Genomic DNA, 14,451 nt, shown 5'->3' on the forward strand with positions numbered 1-14,451 from the left:
TCGGTTCTAGATTCAGCGGAACATCGTCCACCGGGAAGTTCAAAGCTGCTGTGTTCATGATCGCGTCCTTCATAGCCACCCAGGCTGCTGTATGTCTGTCTTCCCAGCGGTCCCCGATTGATTCGTTAGGTTTCAACTTACAGAATTCCCTTAACGGTGCCACAATGTGGGCGAAGTTCGGTAGATGTTCGTGGAGAAAATTGGCGAGTCCTAGTGCCGAAGCAATGTCCTTATAGCGTTACGGCATCGGCCAATCTAGCAACTTAGCTTGCTTTTCATGGTCGACGTCGATTCCTTAGGCCGATACTTTCTTCCCGAGGATCATAATTTCTGCTACCGCAAAATGGCACTTCGCTGCATTTAGCTTGAAACTATGGAAAGTCAACCGTTGGATCACCTCTTTCGTAATACGTATGTGTTCCTCGAGGTCATCCCCTGCTATCACGATGTCGTCTATGTAATAATGGACCGGCAGTCCGTCCAGAATCGTGATGAGAGTTCTCTGAAACTGTTGAGTCAGCACATGAAGTCCAAAAGATGCTGAGGTAATCGAGTATTGATAGCGATCATGCGTGAAGCTAAACAAATACTGGGAATCGGAGGGGAGCCGGCGGTCAGCAGCCGAGATGTCTAACGTCGTGTAGTACTTACGGCTCTTTAGGCGGCAGATAGTTTTATTAACTTTGGGGATCAGAAATTAATCGCCGGTGGTCAACGCATTCACGGCGCGCATATCCATGCATACTCGCACCTTTCAGAAATTAATCGCCGAGGGTCAACGCATTCACGGCGCGCATATCCATGCATACTCGCACCTTCTTCACGTGTCCCTCGCTGTCAAAAGTGAGGACAGCCAACAACGGCGAATTCACTGTCGTAGGGGTAGTCCGTTCATCAATCACCGAGTCCCGGAGCCATTTCTGCACCTGCTCCTCAACATATGGAAGCCATCTGTCCGACACAAAATTACGAATAGATCGTCGCGTACTCATCGCTTGGTTCCTCGTGACCGGAATAGCCACTTCACTGCCTGCAAGGCGGTAACGGGCGCTGTCCGCTTTTGCCGCGTTATCGTCGAGTTCTGACCGTAGGCGGTCCCGTACCTTGGCAGGCTCCGTAGTATTTGGAGCCTGGTGGCGTGGAAGTGTTGTCAATAACTCGCCGAGTTCCGTAGGATCGATTGGTACCAGAGGGGGTTATATTCCTTCCAAGTATAACCCCAATCCAGGCATAATATCAAGACCTAATATTATATCAATACCCTCCGGTATGTTCATCAACTCTGATGATCCCTGAGTGGTAAGACCTCCGTCGTACCTAGGCGCGGGGTACACACCGCCTTATCTGCCAATATACATATGACCCCGGTGGTGCTGGGATGACGGGCCGGTTAAGGAGATCTACGGATGTCATTGAGATGCAACTTCTGTTCGCTCCGGTATCAACTAGTACCCAGAACGTACGTCCGTTCAACTGTAACAGAATATAGCCCCTATTATCGGTACTGATAAAGGGATCGCGGATAGCTAATACCCTACTCGACGAGTCGCTAAACAATAAAGTCAAATCTTTATCCGACTCCGTGATGTTCTATTGCTGTGATTCTGTTGACGACCAATTGTCCCTGTTCGGCTGTGAGGTTATCGACTCTGGCGTCCCGTACTCACTATGAAGAATATAATTGGTATGGACCTCTGTAGCATTCGGTGGTGGTGTTATGCTTCCCTCTTCTGACACTATATGAATATGCGGGTCCCCCGACGTCGTGCTAGATGATATGTCTGTTGTCGTCTGTGTTGTCTCCGATGACTGCAGTCTGCCTCCTCCTTGATGAACCGGCTGTGCCTCTCGCGGTGCTCTCGTCTGATCTATTGGGCATCCCCTATTGCCCATGGTGTCGGATGGGGGATGATTATTGTTCCGATAATTATGACAACGTGGTATATGTCGTAAGCCGGGGGGTGCCTGTGCCTGACACCCGATAACCCCTATTATCGGTACTGATAAAGGGATCGCGGATAGCTAATACCCTACTCGACGAGTCGCTAAATAATAAAGTCAAATTTTTATTCGACTCCCTGATGTTCTATTGCTGTGATTCTGTTGACGACCAATAGTCCCTGTTCGGCTGTGAGGTTATCGACTCTGGCGTCCCGTACTCACTATGAAGAATATAATTGGTATGGACCTCTGTAGCATTCGGTGGTGGTGTTATGCTTCCCTCTTCTGACACCATATGAATCTGCGGGTCCCCCGACGTCGTGCTAGATGATATGTCTCCATTCGGGATGTCGTCATTGCCCCATGTTCTTGCGGTCTCATTGTTGTTATTCACCCTGTCCGAAGTACGTCGCTGTTATATGTGTGGAGCTCCTTTTGGTATCTGCCTCTGTTGCCAATCCTCTGACCGGTTGTCTTCCCCGGGATTTAACCATTGTCTCTGGAATACTCTCTGTATCCGTATCAATCTTCGTCGTATGGCCTGGTTTATCCTTTGGTTTCGAGGTCCTCCATGCTTCTTTGTTGGAGCCGTCACGTCTCTCCTTCTCTGTGACTCTCTCACTTCTTCGTTATCATCACTACTGCTGACAATATTGACGGCATACTGGCCTCGCTGCTGTATATCCTATCTCCATGTCCTTCCATTAGCGCCATGGGTGGGTTCAACCACACCCCTAGCCCTACTTCTGATATATCAGCAAAAATCGTTGTTGTTTCCTCCTATACGTGTTCTACCTTTCCGGGGTTCCTAGCTAGATTCCTAGTCTTATTTCTCTAAGATATTCAATTCCTAACCAAGCTCTATCAGCTAGTTAAATATGTAGTAAAACACGCTTCGATAACTATATCTCAACGTACTCCCCTCTACAGAGGTTAGTCGTTGGTTATTTATTGAATATCTTTGGTTCATAAAACCATGGGTTTATTTGATCAGAAATATTGATCAAATAAACCCTAAACCTAGTTTACAAAATCTATCAAAATAAACCTAGTAACCCTAATCCTATATTCCTGACCACAAGTTGCAGAAGCTTTTAAAAATCAACAATTTGAAGGGTCACGAGTGATACTCTTATCAATGAACTGCATTTGAACGACCCATTTGTACCACATTATCGACCTAGCGACTTTGTCGACGAGACTGATAAACTTGTCGATATGTAGATATACTGTGAGCTGTGACACGAGGCATTCTAGGCATAGCACACTAATCTATAAATTGGACAATGTCCACCAATGTAGCATCCAGGGGCCAGATTATCAGCCAATCCTAAACTCGAAACCCAGGATTATCAAATACTGAGTTTTGGATCTAGGATCCAATATTTCTGATGATAGGGTGATCAGAAATATAGCGGGATTACCGGTAGATGATACCGGAACTCCCACGTGTGAGAGAAACACTTAAGTAAATATCGAGTCTAGTGTAGATAATACTAAACACAAATAAAGACTCAATGCGAGTTCTTCAGCCTAGGACTTTTACCTGGCTGTAGGATTCGCACTTGAGAAGAGGTCTATTGTTTCTTCTGGGCATATCTTACAAGCTACTCTCAAACTCTACATTTTTAACAATATCCTTACTACGCTAAGTCAAGTAGCAGGCAAGAAACCTGTTATCACACTGCTTTAGTTAACACAAAGTGCTTTAGCAAGCTAAAAAGGTGATACTAGAAGTAGCCTCCCTGGACACAGAAGATATCAAGATCAATAAAGTAGGACTACAAGACTCTTCACCCTACGGAAAGGGAACCAAACTTCCGAGACACAAGACCAAGAAGAGCTCAAAAATATATACCTGACAAGGGAGAGAAACGAGGAAAATCCTCAAAATAAGAAAACAGCAAGTCTGAACCAACCAACAAGTGTCTTTATTTGTTTGGTGAATAAGCCTAGGTGACCCCAGAGATAAGTTCACCTAGGTCACTCCTTGGGTACGACAAGTGAACCTGTTACAGTGAGCGTGTTATCGTTGTTGGGAAGTGAAAAATTTACAAAAGTGTCATTGTGGTAACTCCTTTTCTGATCGTAAAATTGTGGTGCAGAAAACTTCTACATCCAGATGACTGAAACAATGACGGTAATAGACGTAGACCAACCAATAGTTTATGCCTACACAAACAAGTTTCTAGCAAATTCGGTAAAGACAAAACAAATACGACAATTACCAGTCCAGAATCAATAGCATCCACAAGATAACGAATGGACAGAATTACCATACATGAGTACCAGTAAATTACTATAGATTGGGCATACACAAGTACTAGTAAATCACTATAGATACTAAAATCAAGTGTGGCAAGAAACAGAAGCGATGAACAAACATAACGTAGAAACACACACTAATCCTAGGGACATCTGATAAGAATATAAGCACCATTAGATGCGCAACACAGACAGTAAATCGAGGAGTTAGTCTATTAAAGGGTACAAGCAAAAATGATTACATATGAGTACACACAGAAACAAGTGGACCACGTAAGAGCGGCTCAAATCAGATGCAACATATAGAGACAGCACAACTGCACAAGCATTTGAAAGATAAATCACCAAATCAGATACAAATCACAGACTTAAAACAGTGACACACACTTGCTAACCACAAGGTGGACAAAGAAACATAAGGCAAGTATAATAGTGCCAAAAACAAAACCAAGTATACTCAAAAAGAGATTACAACAGACCAACTGGTCAGAGTTAAACCTCCTCAACTCCAGAAGTAGGATTACTTAAATTACTCAAATATCAACATTACTAACTCAATATACAGAAAGATCTTCAACTCCAGAGGGAATACAACATTCTCGAAGAGGGAGAACGTAAACAAACATACCAATAGAGGTATACGAAACAATAAACACGGCAGATGGAGCACACAAACTTCTGATGCCCTTGCTGATGCCATTGCAAGTAGTGAAAACATAAAAATATTGTCCCGCACAAAGCACTAAAACAACACGTTTAAGCTGACTAAAGGCATACTACACTACACGCAACAAATGAGAGTTAGAACTGTACATAAACCGTTAGAATCACTAGAAGTACAAGACAATAACTTTACCTACACGGATAAATCAGTAAATTGAGACAGGTGCACATAAATTGACACTCAAACATATTTAAACCTGAGACAAGAACACAAACCGGAAAATTACAGATCATAGGCCACATATAGAGCTCCATAAACGATCACGTCTCAACGACAGAGACTACACACTTAGATTCTACCAGAACAGGGACTTGCAATCTGACATTTCGCCTCAAATTCACATGGAAGAGTGCAACACACGCACAAGAACATTATAATACTACATTACACTGTAACACTCCATTACACATACAAACAAAAGCAAAATAGCAAGACTCCATTGCTAATGCACACATCTAATGACACGGAGCCAGCATATTGCGTGTACAGCATTGCAAATACAAATTGCACGCAAAAAGTGTGAAGCAGACATACTCAGATCTCTTCCTTAAAACACTACGTAACACGCAATATACTATCAACGTAGGTGTACGCTAAATTGTGCGTATGCACAGGTGGCGAACTGCAATCGTATACAACCGCGAGAAACAGTTACAACTATATATCCTACTCACACAACAAGTCATACAGAACTAGAAGTTCGGTCCAGACTCGAAAAAGACAAAACTTCCAGCACACAAAAGTTCAATAAAGTGGACCAAATAATATATATACATATATAAGAAGTTCGGTACAGTGCCAAAAGACACAACCACATTGCCACACGTTTTATAAATTAAAATTAATAAAAACCATAAATCAAAGGTTACACATACAGCAAACTGAGTGTACACAAGAAACCAAGTTTATCTCAAGTACACAAATAAACCAGGATAAACCCAAGTTTATCCACCTAAACCAAAAACTCCCAATATAAACCCAGATATTGCAAAGAACGTTGAGTTGAGCAGACCAAGGGCAAGACACCACACATAGCTTCACTACTTGACACTACAAGGAAGCACAAACAAAGGTAATCAATCGATTTTACTTAAACCACACGATGCAACTACGCAGTCTGATACAACAATAAAAGTCCCACACATAGCATAGTCAATGACTTCTGCTCCATATCAGAGGACACTTGCAGCACGACGAAACCTACGCACACAAGTTCAAGTAGAACACAGACTAGAGGCAACATAAGTTGTACAACCACGACACGTCCAGCACAATGCCAGTTTCGCAAGCATCGTCACGCACATCTACCCCCACACAATGGGGATAGTGCGATGCACATGGACGATGAGTCCACACCGGCAAGAGCTTCAATGGATCCAGCTATGAGTAAGTACAACATAGTCTTAGACAAGACCACCTATGAACTCAACTTCTACATTGTATATATACTAGTAGACAAGCTGTACGCGCAAGTAGCGGACGATCCCATTGACATCAGAGCATTCCACAAACTACGCAAAGCAGTCCATGAACAACAACCCAAGCGATTAACTCCAGTAATATATGAGTGGTTAGTAGAGCTATACAATAAAACTATGAAGAACTGTGACAAAAGTGATCACGATGAGTGCATTGCGATCAGTGGCTTTATGAGCGAGTTAACTCTAATTAGGTCTCACGAAGGGGACAAAGCTTCAGAACCAGAACTGAACAAACTGTTCAAGATGAGAGAGTTCCCGAAGTGGCCAGTAGCCAAGTATGTCAGTTTGGCTGACTGTCGTGATACAATTGAGTTTGTATCTGTAGCCAAAGACTTGTTTGCGAGCACACACATGCCATTGATACAGTACCTCTCACTAGTACAAGAGCTGCTCAGACAGACAGATACAACTGAAGTATCGCGCACTGCACTCAACAATATACGTAGTACCAAAAGGCTTTTGCAAGACTTCACTGATGTTGAAGACTACAACATATTGATATCATTGACAACCTACGTCGCACTCCAGTAGACTATCTACTAGAGAAGTGGCTCAACGACTTCTATGACACTCGTATGAATGTCAAAGTACGCGCAGCACGGTTGCGTCGCACAATGTTTGAGTTGGGGAAGCGTTTCAAGGGCACGGAGAGAGAGGCCATCAATTGGCAACTCCTCAAAGCATCACGTTACCAAGTACTAGCCATGTACAATTTGCAAGCAGAAACAGACAAGTTGATCAAAGCTCAGACAATACCAGACGGTAGTAGTGGACACTTATCTGACATCTCAGAGAAGATATTTCATGAACTCACTGAAGACATGATCAAACAGGGAACAATACTACAAGCTAATCGCAAGCGTGAAAACAAGCGAGCGAAGAATACAACTGTTCCTGAACCACGAGCCACTCGCCCAAAACTGGACATACCTCCAGGGGGTCTACCCAAAGGGGGGGGGGACCACCAAGAGGGGGAGGCCCACCAAGGGGTGTAGGTCCACCAGGGGGGCACGGAAGAGGTCGTCCCATAGGACAGGCCACTGACACCCCATCACCGCGAGGACTACGACCTTGCCCACACTGTGGTATAAATCCTTCACAACATGCGTTCAGCAAGTGCCCCAACAAAGCGGCAATCAACCGTCTAAAGGCAGAAGCACGAAAAGCGCAACAAAACAAAACCGTCCATGTTGACCAGTTGGTCATTACAAATGGTAATAAGGTGCAAGAGATGAATGAAGATCTATGAAAAGCTTGGTGGTCGAGCTTGGTGGTCGGAGGCTAACATGATAGACAAGGTAGACATTGTGAATGCACACACTGATGAAGAAATGTTGTAAATAAATGCGAATGATATTGATTACACACCCACTTCTTTACTTCCGAATCCACGAGACCAAAGATTGCACATAGACATACAAATCAATGGCACCACGTACAATGCACTAGTAGACTCAGGGGCATAACGCTCTTGTATGGACCGAAGTGTAGTAACCGAACTATACTTATCTGAAAAAGCACAATCTGGATACATAAAACTCGCACAATCAGATACAAGAGTACAACGCACTGGCTCCACAGAAGTATGTAATATAAACTACGGAGGCAGAAAAACATCAAACTGCTTCGAGGTACTTGACCTCCCAGACAAGAAATCACCAATCTTATTAGGAATGGACATTCTAACATACTTAGGCATATACTTAGCAGGGATAATCAACCCACTAATACCAACAGATGCCAAATAAATATCACTTCTTACACCACATGAAGAGGACCCTGAACATGAACAAGAAGGATTCAGAGAAACACTCTCCGACTTGTTAGAACAAATTGGTCAGATTCCACCAGATGTACACTGCAACCTACCGGGCTCAGTGGTAGAGATACCAAGTCAATAGGTTACATTCGTCATGCTAAAGTGAATATTGGTCCACACAAATACATACCACAAACAGATGAAAATGCTCAGAAATGGGTCAGAGATGGACATATATACAAGAGAACAACATCCACACAGGTGAACCTGCCACTACTATCCACAGGAGAATTTGAACAGACAGGTCTGTTAAAGAAGGTACACACATGTTTAGACTTAAGGGAAGTAAACTATAAACATGAACAAGACAAATTCGTGTTACCAAAATAAAGGAAGTACTCCACAACCTACAAGGTGCGCAATTATTTTCCAAACTGGACTAAACAGGAGGCTTTCACCACTTTAAAGTACATGAGAATAGCCAACACTTCTTCACATTTTCATGGAGAGGAGCGCAATACTCATTCAAGTCAGCTCCATTTGGACTACACTCGCTAACAGCACAATTCCAAAGAGTGATGGCCAACCTCCTCATTGACATTAAAGGGGTACAAGTATATGCAGATGACATAGTCATCGCGAGTATGACAGAAGAAGAACATAGACAAACAGTACGGGAAGTCATCAAAAGACTTAATGCTGCCAACTTCAGGCTAAATCACAAGTGTGCGTTTACATTCAAGACAGTCAATATATTAGGCGTCAAAGGGGCTACCAAAGGGCTCAAAACAGACCCAGAGAAACAGAAACGCATGATTGACTGGCCTTTACCAAGAACCGAACGTGGCATACATCGAGCAGTCGGTCTAGCAAATTGCATGCGAGACCACATACCTCAGTTTGCAGACATAACGAAAAGCTTTCGCAATCTCATGAAAGGCAAAATAAATCAAAATATAGTCAATCTTACTTGAGAAGAGGTCTATTGTTTCTTCTGGTCGTATCTTATAAGCTACTCACAAACTCTACAACAAAATACTGCTGAGATCTCTTCTTTTTATATTCTTGCTTGCCACCTTATACGGACCGTGTGCTCAGTTCATATTCTCGGCTGTTAATGCGGATGAGGATACTCAGGTACGAGATCAAATGGGAGTATGTTTCCGGGAAGGAGATACTTCAATATCAGGATCGCTCTGTGTTCAAGCTGCAAAGCTGCATCCTTACCGGTAAATCAGCCACCCATTCCTTGCACACAGCAAACACAACTTATACACGTCCACCACTACCTGGAGCACTATACTCATTAACATGTTGAACCTCGTTATATAGACATAAGATTATATATGATATATGATCATTATATATATATGTATATATATATATATATATATATGCATGTTAGGTGGTCTTTAATGCTAAGTCAACTATCGTTTACATTGATGCTATTCATTCCTCAATAATGCCAATGCATCGGCGACTCTTGAAAACATTGCGAGTCACCGCGATCTCCTCCGAAGCATCCATTTCAATGATTTCAATAGCCTTCTTGCTCATCTGCGATATCTTTGTTTCGAGAAAGTTGTAGAGCTTGATTTTCATAAGGTGCTCGATGTATTGATCCCTGTCCTGGGCCCGAGAAAAAGTGAGATTGTCGGTTTTAAATTTAACCTCGTCATGAAACTTGTAAATGATAGCGGGCTCAATTGTAGCGAGCTCTTCTTTTGTATCTTTCAGACCCTTCTTGACAGCGGCCAGATCAGACGATTTGTGCGATAAAACCTTGTACAGATTCGACTTTTGTTATTTCAATATCTCAATTTCCTTTTTCAAATCCTGCGAAAGAAGAGATGCCCGGTGAGTGGCCTGCAGCTGTTCAAAGTACTGATATCTCATACGATTCAACACATTTTCTTGAACTTGAATTTATTTCTCACGGGCGTTGACTTTTGGTACCAGCATACTGTGAAATTAGATTTCTATTTGTTACATGTCATTGAGACTGATGGAATCCATCGTGACGCTTTGAATCTTTTGAAGACTCTGACTTGCTTTAGATTTCTTTTTCTTTGAACATCTACGTCTATATTTGACTTCACGCCGGATGGATGGTATCTTTACCGAAATAACAGTCAAGTCTCGGGTTTTCCGTACATACTCTAGACCAACATCCTAACCCCTAAAACCATTCGCACAAAAATTAACCATATCAGATATTGGTATAGAGTCATAGGCTGGCTCATTCACATCGTACATGGCTTTTTGTAGATCTACATCTAAAAGTATCCCCAGGATATTAAGTTGTTTTTTAAGACTCGCAGTATGCAGACCGTCCTTTTCTCGTCGATAACTTCTCTCATCTTGTCAGTGGCTGAAACCAATGATCCGCCAATAGCTTGTTTGAGAACCAGTGCAATGCAATGTTCTTGACATCTTAAAACTACATTGGAACAAGTTTTCATTGCCTTGTGTAGATTCGATGCGTTGTCGAGTGTTGCGCTGTGAATGATTGAAGTTTATCATCTTTTTCAACTCTGGACACTGTATTTTCGACTTGTTGAAGAAAACGATATCACATGTATGTGATCCCACAATCACCTTCAGCCTCTTAAACACAGATACTCGTATTTGATACACGGATTTCTTTGATTTGTTTGGAACCGTCCAATGTATTATAGAGCCCAAGTAGCTAACTCCAGTTGCATCTTTCCATACATCAAAGCTGCAAATTGCACGGTATATCCATGATGAATTGCAAATCACCTTTGTCCGTAATAAAATTTGCGATAGCTATAAGCATAGCGACCAAATTGGCTTTCTTTCTCAGAATGACTGTGTTTACTTCCTCCGAATCCCTGTCTACCGCCTTTTTATTGTTATTCACTATACGCGTCCATAAACTTTCCAGTGGATGCCATCTTGTTACGTATGAGAGGTATCTTCCGTTAGTGCTCAGGTGAATCCAAAATCTCACGTGCCATTCATTTAGAAGAAGCACCTCCTCAGACCTCCTTTTCCTCGCCTTTGTACAGTCCCTAAAATTACAATCGAAGTTAACTCTAGAACACGCCTACGCATAATGTTTGCCACCATAATCCTTTTGAGTATCTATAACAATGCCGCCTTTCAGGATTCATTTCCACTTGCATTCATCTGATACGCTCCAATACACCTTTGCGATACAAAGTCAGAGTAGTCTGGCTTTTTTGTCCTCACTTCTTGCTCGTCATGTATAGGTCGAAGTACTTTATATCTCAGATTATGCTCCTGATATCTGATCAGGCGTAAAGTCTAGGTCCAAGTCTAGCGTATCTATTTTTGTTCCGGTACTCTTTGGAGATTCGAGATGAGGACTTGGTGACACTATAGTGTCCTGCGTGTCCAACGTCGATTGCTGTAGTGTGATTCTATAGGTAGGCTGAGTGTATTCCAACTGTGATTCCACTAACGGGCTGAGCGTATCGAGTTCTGGTGAATCTCTATTCAATTATGATCCTACTACTACACTAAGCGTGTCTATATCTAACGGTGACTCTACAGCTAGGCTGTGTGTGTCGTAGTAAGCCGTCTTTGCCAACTTTATAAAGTTGTGACAAAGAATTTCTGGGTGGAGTAAAGCATCTTATTCCGGTGACTAAATTTTGTTATAAGAGTCTAAGCCGCCAATGGGAATCATCTATAAGTATCCGAGCATCAAATTAGGATCAGTACAATATTTTATGTAGATGGGGTTTTCCTCACAGAGCCTTTTCCCTTGGTCATGAACTATTCATGCTACAAATAAGTAGTATAAATACCCTAGCCAACATCACATAATAAATAACTTCTCACTTTTAACATCTTATAGCTCTCTATTAGATGACAGTTCAACAATTTGATATTTCCGATGTAGTATTTCGTGAAAATTTGAAAATATCAGAAATACTACGACAATTTTTACACTTCCTATTTTCAATTTTTTTAAATGAAATGTTTGGCAACTTTCAAAGTGGATCCTACTGCTGCACGCAGCATGTCTAGATCTGACTGTGACCCTACAGCTAGGCTGTGTGTGTCGAGTTCAGACATATTCATATGTGGAGCCATCCGTTCTGTCATTAATCTATTAGGCCGGTTTTGCTAACATTAAATTTGTGACAGAAGTTCTGGGCGGAGTAAAGAATCTTACTCCGGTGACTAAATCTTGTATTTGATATTCCCTACGTAGTATTTCGTGAAAATTTGAAATTCTCAGAAAATACTACGACAATTTTTACACATATACTTTTTCAAATTTTTTAAATGACATGTTTGGCAACTTTAAAATTCGTGTTTTACCTCCATAAAATTGGTTGTTGAATCGAATTATGTAATACTTATGCAATAAATGAAAAAGAGGGTCACACCTCTATTTCATTTTAGAAGGATAATTGTGCTTTCAATTCCAGGAATTTCTCTACCCTTTTTGGGCGCGCAAAATATTACTCGCAAATATATGGCACAACTTATCAATATATATATTACATCAAACCTATACAGTTTTAACTTTATATAAATAATATTGTACACTCTTGATAGTGTATTAATTCATTCTTATAACATGTGTGAGTATGAAGGGTGCGTCGGAACGTGCAATATATGTAGCGCGTTAGTACATCAACATCGCTTATCACAAATGTTGTCAATAACAGCTATGATAGTAGATGACACAACCAACAAGCTATACACATTGAGTAATGCAATCACACAGATGTACCACGTACATGGTCCCGGAGGCCACCATACGAATGTTTAAATGAGAATATTCACCGCGCTCAGAGACCTCATCAAATGTTGGTAATATTCTGGACTCTTATTTGTAAAGTATATACATCAACAATTGACAAATAAGATTCCAGAATATTTCCAACATTTGATGAGGTCTCTGAGCATGGTGAATCTGTTGAGTGATTGCCGGTCCATCGATTTCTCCGCATATATAAGATTTCGTGTAATATGAACTTTCCGATTGCGCTTTTTGTTTACTCGTCTTTGGCTGTACTACATCCTTCCGGAAGCTCTCTACGACCATCCCCGAAAGGGGAAGTAGGATATTATGTGCACGTATCTAGATGTATGTTGTATTTAGTATCTATCTACTCACTTCTAGAAACTGATGAATATGTATTTGATTCTATTTCATTGTCCGTAGTTAGTCGTATGTTGTATTTTCTTCTTGTGTGCTATTATGACGTCTGCATTTCAATCTATCTCATAGAAATCGTTATATTCTTGTTCGAAATCGTCAATGAACACTTCACCAACAGTATGTTGTTCTAAGTTGTACGAAGCCAAAAAAGTCCGTTATTATGGATTCACTTTGAACAATGCACGCATTTCCTTTTTCATGATGTGTTGATGGTGAGGCTACTGATAGTAGCATTCTAAACATAGTCCATTCCTCAACTTGTGGTCGGAATACACTAGGTAGAGTTAAACTTAAGATTATTACAGTTTATTACAGTTTATTATAGTTTATCAGAATGATCCGATGAACTTAGGCCTGTTGATTTTTAGAATCAGCACATGACTCATGACTCATATTGAGAGGAGTCATGATTTTTACGTTTCCTAATAAAAGAACAACGTCTCCTTCTCTATTGAGGGAGAACGTTGAGATACAGTCATCTTAAGCGCATACTTACTACAAACTGAGGTTTTGCCAGGATCCAAATGTGTTGCCTGCTTGTATGTTGGAGCCTGTAGGTTTAGTGAATAAAAAATAAATTAAAATATGACACACAATAGTATTAAATACATATAAAAATAGAACATATGGATATATATGAAGCAAGTAGTGTTATATATAGCACACAGTGAGAGACTACAGTAGGAGGCGTATTTCTATATACGTTAATAACGTTGTACGTCGTCAGCCCGAGAGTTTTTTTTTGTGCGAATTTTAATTTCGTCGAATTTTGACTTGCTAGAATTTCGATGATTTTTGAGATTTTTTTTTTGGATCCTGTTGCAAATATTTTGCAACACGGTTCTTTTTTTTATTTTTCGGATATTCGTCACCAGTCTTCGTAGCTTCAGCAGCTAGCGAATTTACGACAACGACCAAACGACAACAAATAAGACACTACTATGCCACAACGCAGAAGGGAGCTGTCCCCCAGCATCCACGCCACAGTCGACACTCGACACTCGACACCGCTTCTGAAAGCAATATTTTTTTCAAGAAAATCTCATGAGTAAATTTACCTGCGACATTGTGACGCCTGTCCCCATACAGAAGATTATCCACGCCCTGTCGTGAA

The 14,451-nt window shown here is 41.3% G+C and overlaps 1 protein-coding gene across 1 annotated transcript; it reads left to right on the plus strand.

The window, feature by feature from the left end:
• Positions 1–6,261: 6,261 nt before the first annotated feature.
• On the plus strand, positions 6,262–7,406 carry SARC_10649 (hypothetical protein; the record flags this gene model as incomplete). The annotated part of the gene is made up of 2 exons (XM_014295300.1): positions 6,262–6,706; positions 6,943–7,406. 2 exons carry the CDS (start codon positions 6,262–6,264, stop codon positions 7,404–7,406), a joined length of 909 nt encoding a protein of 302 aa, XP_014150775.1.
• Between the last annotated feature and the right edge of the window lie 7,045 nt (positions 7,407–14,451).

The sequence above is a fragment of the Sphaeroforma arctica genome (genome assembly GCF_001186125.1).
Source record: "Sphaeroforma arctica JP610 unplaced genomic scaffold supercont1.1336, whole genome shotgun sequence".
NCBI lineage: Eukaryota > Ichthyosporea > Ichthyophonida > Sphaeroforma > Sphaeroforma arctica.